This window comes from Leptosomus discolor, chromosome 2 (genome assembly GCF_034619465.1).
Source record: "Leptosomus discolor isolate bLepDis1 chromosome 2, bLepDis1.hap2, whole genome shotgun sequence".
NCBI classification, from domain to species: domain Eukaryota; kingdom Metazoa; phylum Chordata; class Aves; order Leptosomiformes; family Leptosomidae; genus Leptosomus; species Leptosomus discolor.
Genome location: NC_141392.1, coordinates 1363662 through 1382659, shown reverse-complemented (window position 1 = coordinate 1382659; position 18998 = coordinate 1363662). Strand labels below are relative to the sequence as shown.

Here is an 18998-nt window from a genome sequence, read left to right as displayed (position 1 = left end):
GTTAAATTCAGCTGGTGTCGCCGAGCGCGACCACCAGCCTCCTGACGCGCTGGCTGCTCTTGAGAGCAGCGGATGCATACTCTCAGGCTGTTGCTACCTTGCAGTGCCTCTCTGCCTGTCACTGGTGGTGTGTACCTCCAGGGCAGCCAGAGGAGGGAGCGAGAGAAGGCAGAAAAGGGGAATCCTGAATAACGCAGTTCCCAGAATCATAAAGGAGGAATCTCTCAGGGTCACTGCTGACGCTGGGATTTTGCCAGTCCTGTGAGATACCACCCCGTGTTGTGTACTCAAACGCTCGAGGCTCCATCCTTGGCCAGAGCCTGTTGGGAAGGAGCATTTTCAGATCCACTTAGACTTTTCAGCTCGCAGGTCTGTGAGGGAAGGAGCCGTGTTACTCGAGCTCTGTCTAGTCAGGTATGTCCGGTAGTCGCTGCTTCCAGCGGGACTGGTGGGACAAGCAGGTGCTGTCCTGGCCCGCCCTGGCTGAGCTGCTCCTCGTGGAGCTCTGTGCAGCGCAGCACGTGGCGCTTTGGCCAGCGAGCGGCGTTGAACCACCTCGTTACGGCTGCGGAGTTGTGCTTCGAGTGTTTTTCCCTCTGACTCTGGAAGGCTGAAGATCCTATCGATGAGCTCTCGGGAGCGGCTGGGTAGAGCAGAGTTGCTGAAGTAGTGGCAGCCTCGTGCCATTTCTTCCGGAGCCTGGAACTCCGTGTTGTGGGTAACCGACTAAAACCGTCCCTGAGGTCTGAACAGGCTGCAACAGACGGACCTGTTGTCATCACTGTTCTTGCCAGAACTCGGGCATTATTGAAAACACTTGGGATCTCTGTGACAAGCAGCTTAGGAAACTTGTCAAACTCTCTCACGACCTGTAAAGAAGCAGGAATTCTGTGCCTGCTTGTTTACCACCCCCGGGAGAACACGAGCCACGCTCTGTTCCCAGTGCTTCCCCCCCTACCTAAAGGAAGAGGCTTCCTGGCCGTGTTTTGAGATGATGCCCCTGTGTTGTTGGAGCGTCCCCCCTGCAGACCAAAACCTTTCCTGAGCGCGTGGCAGTAACCTACGCGGAGCAGCCTGTACTTCCCTCGGAGGTATTGGGGCTTTTTCTTAAGGCTGGATGCTCCCACAAGAACCAACGAGTGACTTATCGAGAGCAGCAGATCCCCCGCCTGATGCCTGTCCCGGCTGCTGCTGGATGTAGAGGCCTCTGTGTGGGACAACTGCAGGCTCGTAGGTGTTCAGCGCCAGTGTTGGTGATGCTCCTGTCTTTTTGGAGGACTTGGAACCTCTGCTACGGAGCTTCTGGTGTGGTTTTCGCTGGCTTTGAGCGCCTTTTCCACGTACCGCTTCCTCGGGCCCTCTAGTGTGGCTTCCACCGGAGAGCATGGCGCCTGGAGCAGCCTGGCAGGAGGTACAGGGGTATGAGGAAATCTGGCGGCAGGGAAGCTGCCTGTGTTGGGGCTGCCTTCAGGAACATAGCTGTGTTGCTGTTTGGGGGGGGATCCTTCTGAGCCCTGCGCCGTTAGGCTGCTTTCTGTGCGGATAACCAAGGCCCAGTGCTGCTCACGGGCTTCCGTAGGAAGCAGAGGTGGAAGCCCTCACCGATGTCGGTTACCCTGTGAGCAGAGCTGCAGGTAGCAGCAGCACGGATCCTACTGAGCAGCTGAGCTGTGCACCAGGTCAGGCACCCGTGTGCAAAAAAAGGGCTGAGCAGTTGGGTTTGCTGCTCTCTGTTGGGTTTGCTGCTCTCTGTTGGGTTTGCTGCTCTCTGTTGGGTTTGCTGCTCTCTGTTGGGTTTGCTGCTCTCTGGATGTGGTGTGACATTCTTCTGCCGTGTGGGCAGACAGAAACAGTGAAAGGTGTTAAGTCGTTGGGTCTTTCCCAGATTAAGTCACTTGAAAGTGGGTCATGGGTGAGACGAAAGAGCTGAGGGGAATGAGAGGGAGTTCAGGTAACAGGAACAATAAGGTAGCTTTGAGTAGCACCTTCTCGTGCCTACCCATGTTCATCTCTGTCTTGGTAGCTGTGTTTACTGAGTGATTTTGAGGTTGCTTTGTGAACCACTGCTTGCAGCTTTTTGGGCGATGATTCTCCTGTCCTCTGTGGTACCTCATTTCATCCAGGTGTTTCCTAGATTCCAGCTTAAATTGTCCTCTCCTGAATTCAAACCCACACCATGATCTCCAGCCACCTTTAAAGGCGCGTTGCTGGGGTCAGCAGCTGACTGGCAGCAGCACCTCTGTTGTGCTGGGATTTCGCTTGTCTCTTGTTACAGACGGGCTGGTCGGGCTCAGCAGACGCTTTGCGCGGGCAGAGGCTTTTCTGGAGCTCCTCTGGGTGAGATGCTGGTGTTCCCAAGGCATTAACGCTGGGGAAGGAACTCTTGGGTAGACATGGGTGCTGTAGGCGTTTTCGTTGTAGGCGGGTCCAGCTTTGGATAAAGATTCTTCAAACATGGACTGTCTTAAAGGACTCCTCTTCTGGCCTCCAAGCCCGTCTCTAGGCGTCAGACACTCTCTCCAGCAGAGCTGTGACCATCGCTGAGAACCCCCCCAAGTCCTGCCATACCCTTTGCGTGTCTTTTCTAGAGCATCAGCGTCTCTTGAGTTTTGTTTTGCCGTGTTCTCCTGTGGGGGGGGTGCCCAGGAGTGCTGCTCGGTGCTGAGAGTCTCAGCTGGAACACGCCTAGGGGCTGCCCCTTCGTCCTGTGTGAGGGCTGTTGGATGCTCTTTTAACTCCCGTGGGGAGCAGCTGGCCAGCCATTTTCTCCCTGTTACCACTGGGACCTTGATTAAAGTATTGATAAGGGAGAGATCGGCCTGTGAGTGAACATCTGCCCTCCCAGCAGTCAAACTTGAGAAAACGCTTCAAGGACTCCGAAACGACCAAGGACCACGAGCACAGCTCCGGGATGTGACTGTCTGGCCCGTCCTGCTGGGGTTAGAGCAGTGGGATTTCGAGGTTCACCACCGCAATTCCACAGTCCCTGGGTTTGCCCCCCTGCCCTTCTGCCTAGCGTGAGGCAAAGCTGACGTTGGCCCGGAGCAGGCAGGAGGCGTACAAGAGGAGATGGTTTTAGTAGCTAGGTTTCAGGATAGCCCCGAGCAGAAAGGCACAGGTGTTTGAGTCAGTGGAACAACGTGACCCAAACTTTTTGTGGAGGCTGGTCTGCTCCCTGGCCCCTCTTGGGAAAGTAAAACCAGCTTGTGCCCCCTTTGAGGCCTGTGGCATGGTGTTAGACCCAGCCCAGAATGAGAGTATGAGTCGTTCCGAAGCCGTTTGTGTAGCTCTTACGGAACTTACGTACTTGCCTCCCTCACGTGCAGTGAGCAGGGAAGTATTTAACACTTGCAGAGAGAAATGGGGTCGTTGCCGTTTCGGAGCTGACTCAGGCTGTCTGCAAACTCAGGCAGACGTCACTGCATCGGGGTTGCCAGGATTGTGAATGTAGACCTTAAAAAAACAACCAAAAAAAAAAAAAAAATTAAAAAAAGTCATTACGACGTGAGTGAAAGCTGAGGCTCTGGAGAACGTACTGCGGTCTGTCTGCGCTCCCTTCCCCCAGCCATTCCCATGTACCCCCTGCTTTGGGAAACGCTGCTCGAGGGGGAGATACTGAGTTGCCCTTGATCACCTCTAGCAGCAGGTACAATGGCATTGCAGTTTTGGAGGAGGCTGCAGGATTTGTGCTGTGTGCAGCTGGCGACACCCAGAGTGGAGGTCTGAGGTCTCAAAGGAGAGAGGTAGGTGAGAGAGACACCCCCTGCCGAGTCCAGCTCTGAGTGTCAGTCCCCCCGGCTACGAGGGGACCCGTTTTGGCCTGGATGGCAAGAAGCAGCCACCCGTGGCTGAACGGGTGTCCCTCGTGGAGAGCTGACCGTGGCCGCCTCCCGACGGTGTGGAGTTGTTCCCAGATGGATGTGCTGTCCAGGGGGCACGTGTGCCTGCCACAAGTGACGTCTGATCGGACTGACGTTCTCCCTAGAGGCCCTCCAGTGCCACCTGCCGTTCTGGGGACTGTGACCCAGCCCTGGGGGGCAGTGTGTGTGTTTTGGAGCTGAAAGAGCCCCTCCCTCTGCAGGGGCCTTAGGTGCAGAAGATCTTTTGGGATGACGGAGTCCGTGTCTTGTCAGTTTTTGAAATAACATTCTCTGATCCCTGTGGCCAAGCTAATGAGCTGTTGCCAGCATCAGCTGGAGAACTGCTGGGAGTTTTTACTGCCAGTGCTTGCGAGGGGTGGGGTGAACTGCAGTAAGTGGAAGGGGCAGCCAGGAGGTTCAGGACATGAGGTGGAGTCACTCCATGTCTCTGTCAGGTCAGCTTCCCCAATATTTTTGCAGGTGGGGAAGGGGGATCCCATGCACACGTGCTTGGTCTCACCTTCCTCATCATCTGCCTCAGAGGAGCTGTTCACAAGCTGAAGGAGAGGATCCCACTGTCAAGGGCAAAAGGGGTTGGCCCACGTGAGTATAAACCAAGTGCCCTTCTGTTTCAGGACTCACAACAATCTCTACACGCCAGAGATGGTGGCGAGACTGGGGGATACGTTTGCAAAGGCCTTAGACATGCTGGAGGTGGAGAAGAACGCCATCCTAGGTGAGGGGCTTCTCTGCGGGGAGGAGTGTGGGGGCAGATCCTCGGGGGTGTTTGAGGCCGTGGGGCATCAGTAGCGGTGAAGTGAAGAGGGGCTGGAGAGCCAGCTGCTTCCTGGGAGCAGCTCCGCTGCGCTTGGAACTTGCTGAAATGAAGAAGTTCAGTAAGTTGTTGGCTTCCCCCGTGTGCAGTGAAGGGTGCCCTGCCAAGCTGCTTGTCCCAGCTGGGCGGTGGGCTCTGCAACGTGGCATTTCAGGCTGGAGGGACCGGGGGTGCTGTGGTGGTCTGCCTGGGAGCAGAACGAGTGCTCAGCAGGGGCGAGTGCTGGCGCAGAGGCCTGTCCCGGAGGGCAGGAGCCAAGGTCTGCAGTATGGCCCTGTCATTTGTTTCCAGCTGGGGTATCGGAAAGAGGCTTTTGGAAGAGTCTGAAAGCGGCTCTGAGCTTGTGAGCCCAGAAGCCTTTCCAGGCAAGCAGCAGCGGGCGGCCCTGGGGGTGGTGTGGGCCGTGGCTCGGCAAGCTGGGGGTTAATTTCGGTTCTGACAGGCAGCGAAATATTTCGGGGAAGGTGCTTTGTCTGCCTTATGTCCATTTCCCGTCTGTAAAACGAGGAGATGATTCCTTACAGGTCACAGAAAGCCTATAAAACCTGTAAACCCTCTGTCTGTGAACCGCTGCCCATAAAGCAGAGGGGCCTTGGTCTCTGGTCTGACTTTTCAACGTCATAGTTCAGCGGTCGTTTGGGTCCTGACGGAGATGGATCCCCTGAAGGGATGGATGGGCTGTTAGAGAAGCCGCACAACTGCCGGCTTTGCTGCTGACTGGGCTCTGGTAGCTCCAGGACGTTGTGCTCTGGAGAGGTGAGGGGGCTCTAACAACGGCAGCGGGAACAGCTCTGCTCCGGGTACAACGGACCGGAACTTGGCCGACCTCTGAGGGGAGGGTCTGCCCCAGGGTTGCTGCCCCTCTCGCCGTTTGGCTGAAGGTTGGTCTTGCCAAGCGCTTCCCTCGCTGCCCTCGAGCTGGCTGGGGCCTGCCCAGCCCGTTGTGAAGGAGCACTCGGCGCTCTCGTTAACGTAGCTGAAGCCCGTTCTTTCCCACAGGTCTTCCTCAGCCTCTGCTGGAGCTTTATGACTCTCCTGTTTACAAAACGGTCTTGGAAAGGATGCAGGGCTTCTTCTGCACCCTCTACGACAACTGGTAAGAGCCCCAGCCATCCCCCGCAGCACCCAGCGCGGCAGCAGGCTGGTGCTGCCTGCGGATTTCCACAGTTGGGCTTTTCCTGGGAGCTGTGTCCTGTGACACCCGCGTACGAGCTGCAGCGGTGAACTGTCCTCGGCGGTTGTAACCTACCACACGTGGAACACAGCTGCCGGAAAGAGGACAGCAACGTGTGGATCTGCTTGTAGCTCTCCTGCAGGGAGGTGGTCGGGTTGGAGCACCTACCTGATATCCTGACCTAGGTCGTCTCTGCTGCCTCTAGGATACATCAGCACTTGAAAGTGCATTTTAGTGCTTGAAAGCTTAGTTCATTGTTCCTCTGCAGGTATCCCAGGGGAAAAAAAAAAAAGAAATACTGTGCTAAAATTTCTCTGTGGTGTTTGTTTAAGAACATGGCAGCTACCTAATCTCAAGGTGACAGTGCTTTTGGCCATGGAACCTGTTCCCTAGCAGGCTTGCAACTCGCTCGTGTTTTGTTGCAGTTTCCACATCCTGGGAAATGCAGGCCTCTCCATGCAGCAGGATTTCTACACCGTTGAGGGTCTCGCCACGCAGCTCCTCAGCTCGGCTTTCATCAACCTCAACAACATTCCTGACTACAGGCTGCGTCCCATGCTCCGTATCCTTCCCGCGCTGTCCCGGGCAGCAGTTGAGAACCTGCCTCGTTGTCAGGGTGGCCAAGCCGAGGAAGGGTGACTGGGGAGCTGGACAGAGAGGAGTGCACCTGCAGGGCATGAGTAGGGGCAGCAGCGCCTGGGGCCAGGGGGGATAAACGCGTGGGGTTTGTGGGGTCCTGGAGGCGCCGCGAGAGGTGGGTCCTGCCTTCTGGGGGGCAGGGGGGGCTTGGATAGCGTGGGAGCTCGGCAGCGGGGTGTCTGACCGGGCTCGGCACTTGTGGGAGGCGGCCTGAGGTTCCCAAGGCACTGTGCAGGGCTGGCCCTTGAGCCCCCGGGTAGGGAGCGGGCGGTGAGCGCCCTGGGTGCTCGCGGGGGATGGGGCCGAACACCTCGTGCCCCTCCGGTGTAGAGGTGCCCCTTGTTCGCTGCGGGCTGCGAGAAGGTGGGCTTCGAGGGGTCTGTGCTCAGCCTCCCGGTGGGATGGGCTGGTTCGGGCGGCGTGCTGCCGTCCCCCGAGCAGCTGGCTGCGCGTGCTGGATCCCTTCCTTGACTGGTCTGTGCAGGCGTGTTTGTGAAGCCCTTGGTGCTCTCCTGTCCTCCCGAATACTACGAAACCTTTGTCTGCCCGATGCTGGGGCCGCTCTTCACTTACCTGCACGTGGTAAGCAAGCAGCTCCTTCCATGCCTGTTCCGTGGCAGCCCAGGCCCCTCGTAGCAGCGACGTGCGAGAACGTCTGGGTCCCCAGAGCCGGCAGAGACGAGGGCAGAGCCTCGGTGCTGCACGATTTTGTCGCTGTTTGGGGGGAGCTCTTGAGGTGTGCTGAGCCCTGGCTGTTGCACAGCACCCCTTGCTGTGAATTCGAACCTGTGGATATTAGCTCTTCAACTGTCAGCCCGGAGAAGTTTTGTGGGGTTGGGTTTTTTTGCCTGTCCCCTCGTTTTCCTGACAGCTCGCTCAGATTCCTGCAGCCAGCACAGGCACAGCATCTTCGGCACAGTCGGCAGCAGCTCTTGTGCCGTTCAGAACGGGGCTTGGCGCGAGAGCTGTGCTTAAAGCTCTCGTGCTTCTGTCAGCAGCTGTCACTTGGGCCTCTTTGCAGTGTCCAGCGTGGCTCCTTGGGAACATACTGACCCTTCCTTTTTGTCTTGAACAGAGGTTGTCTCAGAAGTGGCAGGTGATCAACCAGCGAAGCATGCTCTGGTAAGCTTCTGCCCCTTGATAGGAGGGGGAAATTGGGAGTGGGGTGGAGCTTTGGTCCTTTACATGGCCATTTGCCCAGGGGACAGCTCTGCCAGCACAGGACTGGTGACTCCTTCCTTGTGCTCGGGCAGAGGGGATACTTTAGGGCATTGTCTCCCTTCGCACTAAAACCTGTTCTCCTCAGCGAGGACGATGCTGTGGATGACAACCCCGAGTCTCAGGAGATGCTTGAGGAACAGCTAGTGAGGCTACTGACCCGAGAAGTCATGGATCTCATCAGTAAGTGACATCAAGCTAGGTCCCCTGGGATTTTGGGGATGTTTACCCTGGAGGGGACAACTGGAGGGAATTTCCAGTGTGCAGAACTGAACTGTAAAGGCCAGTGGCATTTAACATAATCCCAGGAAGCCAGGTGTGAGACAGTTAACCCTGCCAAAATCTTAGGTAAAACCTAGTAAGAGATCAGTTAAAAACCTCCAGAAGAGAGTTTCTTCCTTTTTGTTTGGTTGGCGTTTAGGGCCCCATGGGTTTTGCGCTGTCCCTGTGGGAGTCTGCTCCTTTGGAATCGGGGTTCTCCCTTTTTGTGCCCTGGAGCCCAGTATGGGACCTAAATCTGAGTGTTAGAGCGGTTTTGTTGCCGGTAATGGCCGTGTCTCTAGCCAGACAGAAGGGAAGAGTCCCTTCCCCAAAGCAATCTCCCTTCTTTGTGTTCCCTTTCTCCAACATGGTGTTTTTGTCAGCGTGGCTTTGAGCAGGGAGGCTGGGAAAATTGAATCCACGTAGAGATTACAGATCCCCAACGTTCTGTCTCCTTTCCTGACGGGCCTCGTTGCCTTCAGAGGGTGGTGGTGGTCTCGGGTTATAGGCTGCCAATGCCTTTGCACGTTCCTGTTCTCCGTAGTTTGAAGCGGCCTCCGTGCAGCAGGTCCCGCTGTGGGAGGATGCTGTGGGTGGGGTGGTTCAGCCCTCCAGGTAGTGCAGCGTTTGGCTTTGATACTGGGCTTTCAGATTCGGCAGATACTGTGTAAGAGCTGGGGGAGCTTGAAGCAGCTGAGAGCCCGTCAGAGTCTGTAGGATAATCTCTGCATCTTCTGAAGTAGCATCTCCCCTTTTCTGCTCCTCTGACCTGCAACTGTTTTTGCAGCTGTTTGCTGTGTTTCTAAGAAAGGTGTTGAGCATAACACTACTGCTGCTGTAGATGGAGATGGTGAGTAAAGGCCTTCCTCTGCCCTTCCCGCCCTTGGCGCGCACAAGCACTTTTCCGACTTCTTCGTGCGTTTCTCGAGGGAGCGGCTGGCCTGTTGGTGGCAGCCCTGCGCGAGGGGTGTAGGCTGGGCGAGAGGCATTCCGTCTGTCCTGCCCAGCGTGTCTGGGGCCCACGGAAAAACCTGGTGCAGCCCAGGAGCAGCCCCGCTGTAGGGTTCACGGCTGGCACGTTGGAGCAGCCGGCTCCCAAGTACCAAGAGGCGGGAGATGCACAGCCCTCCCTGGAGCGGGAGGGGGCTAGTTGGGTGCCCGTCCTGCCCCGCAGAGGGGGGTGCTTCCTGCTGGGAGAGGGGTGTCCTGCAGGCCGTGCCGGCCGCTGGCGCCCCGCGGAGCTCTGGCCGTGCCTCGCTGGGTCGGCCGCGTTCACGGTGCTGCCTTTGCTCCGCTCCGCAGATGACGAGGCGATGGCCACCGAGGTGACCCCCCCCGCCAGCGCGGAGCTCACCGAGCTCGGCAAGTGTCTGATGAAGCAAGAGGTAAGAGCACACGCTCCCGCTCCCACCATCCTTTCCCTGTGCTCCGTCACGCTTGTCTCCAGGGCAGCCAGGCGCTGCTACCAAGGTGGAGGCTGCTGGAGCGTTCCCCGGCGTGAGGATCTTCCCTGGGGACACTCGTGTGTGTGAAGGGCCTTGTTGCAGGAGCCACAGAGCAAAGGGGGGGTGGGATCCAGAGTTTCAGCCCTTCTGCTGGCGAGGCCCTGGGCGTTCAGCCCCCAGGGTGCTCCCTGGCTCTGCCTCCATCCTGGGCTCCAGCCTTCCTGAGGAACAACTTCACCAGCAGCTGGCTTGTTTGGTTTGGGGTTGGGGTTTTTTTGTGAAATCTGCCAGAGCTGGCACAGGAGCCACGGTGTTAACACAACCCCCTGCGCAGAGCACCCCCATTCCGATACCTCTGCACTCCTCTCCTGGGGACACCGCAGAAGTTCTTGCAGAAGCTTTTGCAGTGACTCGAGAGTAGCAGCTGCTGGGGGTCCCTGGTTGGTCCAGGGCCTTTCCAGGGGAGATGAAGGGACGGGTTTGCTTGACGTGGGTTCCTTGTGGCTGCGATGGTGCACACTGGGTTCCTTTTGAGCACCTTCGGCTGGAGGAGCAGCAGCACACAGGGTTCTCCGAAGACAGCACCGAGGAGCTACTGCAGGGTCCCTGGATTGCTGCTTGGCTCCCTTCAGGTTTGATTGAACCCTGGAGGTGGGACCTAGTTCCTCTGACAGGCTTCCCTCTGTGACTCCTTTTCAGGACGTTTGCACTGCGCTGCTGATCACTGCCTACACGTCCCTCTCCTGGAAGGACACCTTGTCCTGCCAAAGAACCACAACGCAGCTCTGCTGGCCGCTGCTCAAACAGGTACCTCCGGGAGGAGGAGGAAGGGGTTGGTTCTGGAGGTGTTGGGCGAGGAACTGCTCCGGATGTAGGGAGAAGCGCGGCCGCTTCACCCCTGGGCACCTTCTCCCTCGGGAGGAGCGAGCTGCCGCGGAAGGGCAGTCGCCTGTCAGCGCCTGCTGCTGTGCTGACGGTCCCTCTTCCCCAGGTGCTTCCAGGAAACCTCCTGCCTGACGCCGTGTCCTGGTTTTTCACGAGCGTGCTGCGGGGCTTACAGACGCACGGGCAGCACGACGGCTGCATGGCAGCTCTTGTCCACCTGGCTTTCCAGATCTACGAGGCCTTGGTGAGAAATTCTGCTCTTTATCCCGAGGCAAGGCTGGCTGGGGAGCGGTGAAAAGCTAATCTTGAGGGGCAGAGGAGCTGATGGCCCCCCAGGGAGGGCAGGGCTGCTCCTCTAGCGGAGCTGTGCTGACCGTACTGCTCCCTGCAGCGCCCTCGCTACACCGAGCTGAAGGTGGTGATGGAGCAGATCCCGGACATCCAGAGGGACTCTTTGGAGCAGTTTGATTCCAAGCTTCTCAACCCCACGCTGCAGAAGGTGGCAGACAAGCGCCGGAAGGATCATTTCAAGCGCCTCATCACAGGTTGCATTGGGGTAGGTGATATCCTGGAGGAAGGACTTCTCCCCGAGAGGCGGGGGGTACCTCACCCATGGGTGCCCACGGGAACGGGGCGTTCAAACGTTTGAACCAAGCTGTGAGGTGGGGGCGGGGTTTTTGTGAGGATGGGGGCGTTGGAGCCTGCTGGCATTACAGGAGAAGCTGGGGAGCTGGTGGTCACCTCAGCACCCCGGCCCTTGGGAAGGACCAGGCCTGAGAGTCCCCAAAATCCAAGCATGAGGTCCCAGGCCTAGACCCTGGAACCTGGGGTCTGCCCCCGGGCTGAGCGGGGCCCTGCAGGCAGCAAGGACTGATGCCTGCCTGTCTGTCCTCCGCAGAAGCCACTCGGGGAGCAGTTCCGCAAGGAGGTTCATATCCGGAACCTCCCGTCTCTCTTCAAAAAGGTGAAGCCATTACTGGAGATGGATGTACTAGAAAATGAGGACGGAGAGGGCCTCACTGCGCTCTTTGAGCCCTAGCCTGGGATGCTGCAGCCATCTCCTCCACTACCTTTTATTTTGTCTCTCCTCACAGTAAGCACATTAGATTCTCCTTGTCGTCGCCTCCACAAGCATTCATCTGAATAAAGCCCGGGGCGGGTCCCGTCCCATTCTCCTCTCTACACTGGGACGGGGCCTGCGGTGGCGGTTGAACCAGTCTATGAAGCTTTCCCCGATTCCTTCCCCTCCCCTCCTTTGGCTGAGCATCTTTAGAGCTCTGCTGCTCCGCACCGTGGGAGCTGAGCCCACAGACTCCGTTAGGTAAAGCCTGGTCATCCCGTAGCCTTGGGTCCCTCTTGCTCCACCTCTTCATCCCCTGGGGTTTAGGATTAATGCAACAGGCAGAGCCGTGTGGCAAGGGGCTACCCTCATCTTCCTCTGGGTGCTAGTCGCCAAGCTTCGCAGGGAGCACATCGGACACTCCCGTCAGGCCTGGCAGCGGTTGTCCCTAGCAGACTGGTCTTCTGACGAATCCGTTTCCCTCCAGGATGCCTTGGGCTGAGGGCTGCGTGCCAGGAAGCCTGGCAGTGCTCTAGGATCTCCCTCGAGATCAGCCTTTCTGAGGTGCAGCTGCTCTCTAGAAAGAGGCAGACACTCACACATCTATAGACAGGCGTGTGTGTATATACACGGTCATACAGCTTGTTCCACCCAGAGCCAACGGGAAGGCTTTTACTTCGTGCCAGCCTTTCTTGGGCATCTCTCAGGGGGAGCAGGACAGATTTTTTTTTATATTTTTTATTTTATTTTTCTTTTTATCACACCCTGTAGACTAGAACATGGCCAGTGCAGGGTACACACAATCTGGACCAATACCTGAAGCACCTGCCAACCAAAAGGGATCTCCTCGCCCCGTTGCTGTGGCGGTGACAGCAGCCCGTGTTTTTACCCAGTCTGGCACCTCTCGGAGAACTGCACGGTGGCGCAGGAGGGGCGGGGGGGGGGGGGGGTCCCACTGCAGTTACAGGGAGGAGCCAGGTCAGAAACTGGGTTTTAGATGAGGTGGGACTCCAGCGAGGCACTCCGGTCTGCAAAGCTGGTTCTTCTGAGACGACAGGGGGTTCACTCGGTCTGTCTTGGCGTTAGCGCAGGAGCTGGCAGGGTCTGTCCGGGGCCACCTGGCAGGGTCTGTCCGGGGCCACCTGGCAGGGTCTGTCCGGGGCCACCTGGCAGGGTCTGTCCGGGGCCACCTGGCAGTTCTGCCACCTGGGAGGCAGAACAAGTAACAACCTGGCGGGTGGCGAAGGTGGTGTCTCCACGTGGTGAGACTGGACAGAAAAGCTGTGGAGTTGGGAGGGGTGGGAGCACGGAAGGGAAGAGCAGGCCTTGGGGATCCAGTCGCCCTCCTGCCCCTGCTGTTCCACCAGCACCCTCCACTTTCCTCCTGGCCTCAGACTTTTTTAACGTCTGAGCTGACGTGGCTCCTGGCTTTAGCAAAGGCTGGGTGTATTTATTGTGTTGTGGTATTTTTAACATTCTGTGACTTCATGCTAGACTCAAGGGGGTTTTTTTAAATGGTTTTTAGAACCTTTTTTGTAGGAATGTTTAAATCCGAAGCTGTCTCTGAACTGGTTGTGTTACACCTCTGAATGTCAGTAAAGCTATTCCAGTTTCATACACGTGCTGTCCTGTTTCATGTCTCTCTCAGTCAGGTCTGAGGCCTCTGCTCTGCCCAGATGCCTTCCAGAGGAGCGTTCAGCGCTCCTCCCCCCAGCTACCGAAAAGGAGCGCCTGTGCCACGCCAACAGACGCGAGGAGGGAGGGGATGACCCATCCCTGACCGTGGTTAAAGGTCATTTAGATGTGGTGCTGGGCGAGTGGTTTAGGGGTGTCCTTGCTCGAGTAGGGCTGATGGTTGGACTCGATGGACTCAAAGGTTTTTTCCAACCTGAATGGGTCTGTGATTCCAGACTACCTAAATTATATAGCATGGGGAAAAACTGCATTTTAAAGTGTTTCTGTCACCGGCAGCTGGTTTATATTAATTCCACAACAGCTGCTGGGTCCTGGTTTACAGCTCGCAGGGTACCTGGGGTTAGCATGGCTGTTCCAGGGGGTGTCACAGAAGGGGCACGGGAAACGTGCACAGCAGTAGCACTAAAGCAGCCTCCGAGCCCACCCCAGCCACTGCTGGGAGGAGCAGTGTCCTGGGCCAGCGCTGCAGGCGGGCCCTGGCCCTCTCAGCTGGCCCTTGCAGTAATTCAGGAGGTGATGGAGCCATTGCCTTCGCTCTGTCCCCTCCCCTGAGGAAGGGCAAGAGAAAGTCTCTCTTAAGCAGAAGCAGAAGCCCTCAGAGATGCACCTGAGCAACCTCAACGCAAGTTTTTGTTACAAAACCTTGTTTCCAAGGCCTCAGCTGCAATCCAGCTCAGCCTGGAAGCTGCTTTAGCTCTGAACTGCAAGGATCCAGCTAGAAATCGCTGGTGTTCAGAGGGGATTAACACCTCAATGGTGTCCATTAGGAACTAGCCCCAGTCCAGCTGGAAAGAAACTTTTCTGTGCTGACGCTGGCACTGGGACCAGTGTTCCTCATGCGCGTGGGGCAGGTGCCGCCCAGCGGAGCTGTCTGAAGTTTCAAGCAAGCAAGAAGCCCTGGGGAGGTGTCCCAGGTTCTAAAGCAGGAGGTGCTGCCTGTAGGACTTGGGCCGAGCGCTGAGGTTCCCCCGACTCCCCTCTGAGGGACGGGTCCCCCCAAGGCTGCGGAAAGATGAGGGGCGAGTCGCCAAGCGCTGCTGTGGAGCGCTGACAGCTCCCAGCACAGCCCTGACGGGGCAGCAGCTGCTTTCCCCAGCCACCAGTTACCGGCTGGATTGACTAAAGTCAGGAAGCAGGGCCTGGGGTCTCCACCACAGGACAGGCTGGGACTGGGGCCAGGCTACGAAGTGTCCTGCCCTCCCCGCAGCGTATCCACCCTCCCAGGGGTAAGGAGGTTACAGGGTGGCTGTAACCCCGTCACACGGGCAAAGTGCCATTTGCTACACTAAGTTCTAGCCTCGGCGTGAGGATTGCCATAAGCACCGGGGAGGCACCAGTACTCCCAGCCACTCGCTGAAGTTCCAGTTCCTTCATCAGCTGGTCAAGAGAGCCGTTCACCAGCCCAGACGTAGCCGGTGCTGGCTAACCGTGGTGCTCACCGTGACCCTGCAAGCTCTCCCAGGCTTCCCTGGGTGCAGACAGGCCTCTGACTGTCACCTGCCCCCCCAAGCACGCTCAGTCACCGAAAGGGAGAGCAGAGCAGTCGAACCCGGCACCGGGGAGGCAATGCCTCACCTTCTGATACTTAAGGAGGGACGGTCGGTCCTTACAGAGCAGGTTTTTAAACCCCACCTTTGCCCAGAGAAGCCCAGTACTGTAGCATGGAATCGTTCGGGCTGGACGGGACCACCAAAGACCCTCTAGTCCAACCCCCTGCCATGGGCAGGGACGCCTTCCCCTCCATCAGCTTGCTCCAAGGCCCCTCCATCCTGACCTTCAGCACTGCCAGGGAGGAGGCAGCCACAGCTGCTCTGGGCAGCCTGTGCCAGCAGCTTGCCACCACCCTCATTCTAAAGAGCATCTGATGTCCGACCTAAGCACACCCTCTTCCAGTTTAAAACTTGCCCCTTGCCCTGTCACTACAGACCCTAGCACAAAGTCTTTCTCCATGACCCCTTTACATAGCTAAAGGTCTCCCCTAAGCCTTTGCTTCTCCAGGCTGAAGCACCCCCACTCTCAGCCTTTCTTCAGAGAGATGTCCCAGCCCTCTCACAGCACAGCCTTCGACCTCCCCCACTGAACTGCCCTGGAGCTCATTTGAGACCCCTGCCAACCAGTCCTGTGCTGACACTAACGGGCTGAAATCTCACTGACCTGCTGCAAAGTGCTCTACTGCCGTATCAGTCCTCTTCACGTACGGCACACAGTCTGAAACAAAGGCTATTATTCATCTTTAGACCCGCTGCCACTTTCTTCTCTGTGTGTTATGGCCTCAACAATTGTTAACAGCACAGGAGGAAACAGCTGTAAAGAAAAGCCTTTATTTTAGTGCAGCTCCTCACTGAGGCTCATTCCCAACAGAGAACAAATTCAAAGAGACGGCCCTAGGGTTCTCCACAAGCCCCTCTCAAACCTCTTGCCTAGGGAAGAGGGATCGCCCCTGCAGGCAGGGGCAGGCCGCCCACAGCAGCAGCGCAGGGACACGCTTCCCAGCTCCAGCCCGCTCACTCCATAGCCACGGCGTCCAGCTCGTTCAGGAAGCGCTGGCACTTCCCCATCAGGATCTTGATGGCTTCGCTCACCAGCACGTCTGGAGGCAAGATACCCGTCGACTCCACTGAAACTGCACAGAGACACAAGTGAGCGCAGCCACGAGGCGGCTGCAGCCTCTCCTGCCCCCAGCAGCCTCACCTGCCCCCAGCAGCCTCACCTGCCCCCAGCAGCTCTGTCCCTCCCCTCCCCTCCCCGCACACCTCTGGCAAGCCTGCTGTGCGCGGCCAGAGGAGCAGAGGTGACGTTTGCCGGCGGGAAGCACGACCACAGCCAGCCCCAGCGCCCCACCGCACCCCAACCGCAGGAGTCACCCCCTGGACTACGAGCGCACGAGCGCCGAGGACACGGGGGGGGAAGGGGGAAGCACAGACCCAGCTGTAGGTGCTGGCCCCTGGCCACCTGTGGGCACGAGCCCCAGCAGGCCCCCGTGGCCAGCGGGGCACTCACAGATGTAGTGGTTCCGCACTCGCGCCAGGCGCACGCGGTTCTTCAGGCCCTCGTGACGGAAGACTTCTCTGCTGAACGTGTCCAGCCGCGCGTTGGCCACTCTCGCCACCTTCTTCCCTAAAGGGGAAAAGAAACGAGACGGGCGGCTGCAGCGGGTGGGCGCCCTGGGGTCGCAGCGGGGGCTCACCCGTTAAAACACGCGCTGCCCCAGCAGCAAAGGCAGGGAAGCCCCCAGGGGGAGGGGTCAGCACGTTCCCAACGTGCTAACTCCAGAAACGTGCTAACTCCAAGAACTCCAACCTGACAGAACTGCTCTTTCGAGCAGGTCCAACCCAAACACAAAGCCTGTATGTACCTCTGGACAGGACACAAGAAACCTTCTCCACACCCAGCTGCTGGGAAGGGCAAGCTGACCTCCCTACCCAGCCTCACAGGCAACTGAGCAGCACTGGAGGCTGCACTCAGCAGCTGCAGAGCTCTACAGACAGGCACCCGGTGCCTGCGCATTTCAGGGAGAGCCCAGTTCGTCGCCCAGCACCGCTGCAGGTGACAGCCACTCATCCACGCGCAGAGGCTCGCAACAGCACGAACGGCTGCTGATCGGTGAGGCAACACGACAACGTGGGTTTTGTCCCTACGAGGTTTGGCTCTGGTCTCTATCCAGCCTCTGCTAAGGCTTGTAAGGAACACTTAGAGCAGGAAAAAAAGTACCCTTGATATTCTGGATCTCAATGACTCCAGGGGAAAAGCACTTCTGCAGCAACTCAGCCGCCTCATCCTCCACAGGCTGCAGCAGAGTAATGTCAGGAAGCAGTCGGTAACTAGCCGTGGCCACGGGAGAAAACTTGGCGTGATCTTTACCTGCGTGAGGAGTTCAGAGTCAAGGATGAGGGCAGGCCTCAGGGAACGAGAGCAGAAGGACACCGGGGCCTTCAGGCCCGTTCCAGGGGGAAAGTCAGCTCTCTGCCCTTCCCCTCCCCGCAGCTGCGCCCCAGCCCAAGCACTCACACCCTCCTCCCGCTGCGCCAGGCCCCAGGACTCACCGACACCCTTCACACAGTGCATGAGCACATCTATCTCCTGGCCAGGCCGCAACAGCGCGATGAGGATGTCATCGTGAACGGGTCGGAAGTCGGCATCCGGGAAGAGGTCTGTCTGGTTCCCCAGGGGCACCCACGTCATGTGTTTGCTGTACACTGCGGAGGGAAGCCACCAGCATCAGCCAGCTGCTGCCTCCAAACTGGTCGCTGGCTGGAGACAGCAACGAGGGAAGTTTAGCAGAAGAAGGGAATCGGCTCGCTCTGCTCACGGGGCGGAGAGGACAGACCAAATCCTGTCTCCCAAGACCGAAAAAGTCAGCGCAGATCTTTAGGAGAGATCTCACCTTTGTGATTGAAATACAGTTCATTAGGATCAGATGACTCCTTGGCTGCCTGAGGGTTTCGGCTGCATTTTATTTTCAGCTGGAACTGCAGAGTATCAATTTCTGTGCCTTCTTCATCTCCTGAGGAGGGGAGAACAGCATGAGCCTCTGTGGAGCCGCACTTCTGTTCAGTTCACGTGAGCCTGATCTCCTGCTTTGGGGAAAACCTTCAGTGTTTCTACTTGATCCAAGACTCTCACCTTGGTTCCTGTATTCAAAGAGTCGAGGGTCAGCTCGGATAGGGATGAGGCCCAAGCGGTGAGCCAGAATTTCATCCTGCACAATGGATGTGTTGTTGTACACAAAGACTTTCTCTACAGCCATCGTTGGCACCTCAGGGAGACAACAGATCAAGCCAGTGTAAGATGACAGTTGAACTACAGAATATCCCTTCTCTCCCATGAATAACCCCCCTGCAGGCTAGTTCCAGTGGTATTTCTACCAAACCAGGCTACCCCATAGGCTCTTACCCCAAACATACCCCCTTCCCCGGTTGCTTTTCTAAGCAAAGGATGACAAGAGGCAGGGCAGGCCGATCCAGACGCCACCAACAGCGCCCTGAAGCGCCACAAGCGCTCCCACCCGTGCTGCCCGGGCCCTCGCTCTCCCGGGGCTCCCGCCACACTCGCAGAACGAACCTGCGCTCCTCTTCCCCACCCAGAAGCCGCCCGCAGGGGCTGACACAAGGCGGGGCCCTGCCCGCTGCCCGCCCCCCACGACCACCCCCCCGCTCCCAGGCCGCCACCCCCGGGGCCTTCCCCGCAGCTCCCCGGCGCCCCTCGCAGCGGTACCTCGGCCAGCAGGATGCGGCGGAAGGCGTTGGCGATGGCGGCGTCGATGCCCACCATGTCGAACTCCAGCGCGCCCTCCTCCTCGCGGATCACGTCCACGCGGAACGTCTGCGCGACACGCGCGACACGCGCGTCAAGCCGGGCCCGGCACCCCCACCCCCCCCACCCGGCGGCGCCCCCCACCCACCTCCTCGAAGCGCCGCTGGTCCCAGGCGTCCTCGTAGCCGGGGTAGTTGCCGGGGAAGTCGGTGGTGTGGACCTGCGAGGGGGGGGCGAGACCGGCGGCGCCGTGAGGGAGGCCGGGCCCGCGGCGGGAGCCCCCCCGCCGCCCCGTCCCGCCCCACTCACGTTGCGGACGCCGAACTCGCCCAGCACCACGCGGTCCCGCATCTCGTCGGTGACCCGCTTGGCCGCCATGGCCGCCGCCGCCGCCAGCGGGGGGCGCGGGGGGCGGCGCTCCCCGGCACGTGACGGGTCTCCGCCCGCCCACGCGTGGCCTCTCCGCTCCCGGGCAGCGCGGCGCTGCCTTCCCGCCGCCGCCCGGCCCCGGGGTCCCCGCAGCGGCGCATCCCGCCCCGCCAAACCGCCCACCCCCCACACCCGCCCCCCGGCCGCTCGCACGGCCCGCTGCGCCCTTCCCGGCCCGGCGCCACGCACAAGATGGCGGCGCCGCCCGCCCGCCCTCAGCGGCCTCGCGAGAGGTGCGGGGGGG

General features: G+C 58.7%; 2 protein-coding genes across 5 annotated transcripts in view; one reads left to right on the top strand and one right to left on the bottom strand.

Annotated features, from left to right (window-relative positions):
• The window catches only part of XPO5 (exportin 5), a 29228-nt gene extending 16927 nt beyond the window's left edge, over nt 1-12301 (top strand). For 3 of the 4 annotated variants that reach the window (XM_086461822.1, XM_086461821.1, XM_086461820.1), the window contains 12 exons: nt 4496-4596; nt 5695-5791; nt 6295-6431; nt 6993-7090; nt 7584-7630; nt 7815-7909; nt 8775-8837; nt 9290-9372; nt 10132-10239; nt 10424-10561; nt 10709-10873; nt 11216-12301. In XM_086461822.1, the coding sequence (XP_086317948.1) occupies nt 4496-4596; nt 5695-5791; nt 6295-6431; nt 6993-7090; nt 7584-7630; nt 7815-7909; nt 8775-8837; nt 9290-9372; nt 10132-10239; nt 10424-10561; nt 10709-10873; nt 11216-11356 (1273 nt within the window). In that variant the 3' untranslated portion in view covers nt 11357-12301. Of the gene's footprint in view, nt 1-4495; nt 4597-5694; nt 5792-6294; nt 6432-6992; nt 7091-7583; nt 7631-7814; nt 7910-8774; nt 8838-9289; nt 9373-10131; nt 10240-10423; nt 10589-10708; nt 10874-11215 lie in introns of all 4 variants that reach the window. The other variant, XM_086461819.1, reaches the window with a different exon arrangement.
• A 3076-nt stretch (nt 12302-15377) lies between these two features.
• POLR1C (RNA polymerase I and III subunit C) lies at nt 15378-18703 on the bottom strand. Its single transcript, XM_086460527.1, has 9 exons — nt 18635-18703; nt 18474-18545; nt 18287-18394; nt 17696-17828; nt 17457-17576; nt 17116-17268; nt 16784-16933; nt 16073-16189; nt 15378-15695 (listed from the first exon to the last, which is right to left on the bottom strand). The coding sequence occupies exons 1-9, from the start codon at nt 18701-18703 to the stop codon at nt 15577-15579; spliced, it is 1041 nt and encodes a 346-aa protein (XP_086316653.1). The 3' UTR covers nt 15378-15576.
• Nucleotides 18704-18998: the final 295 nt, after the last annotated feature.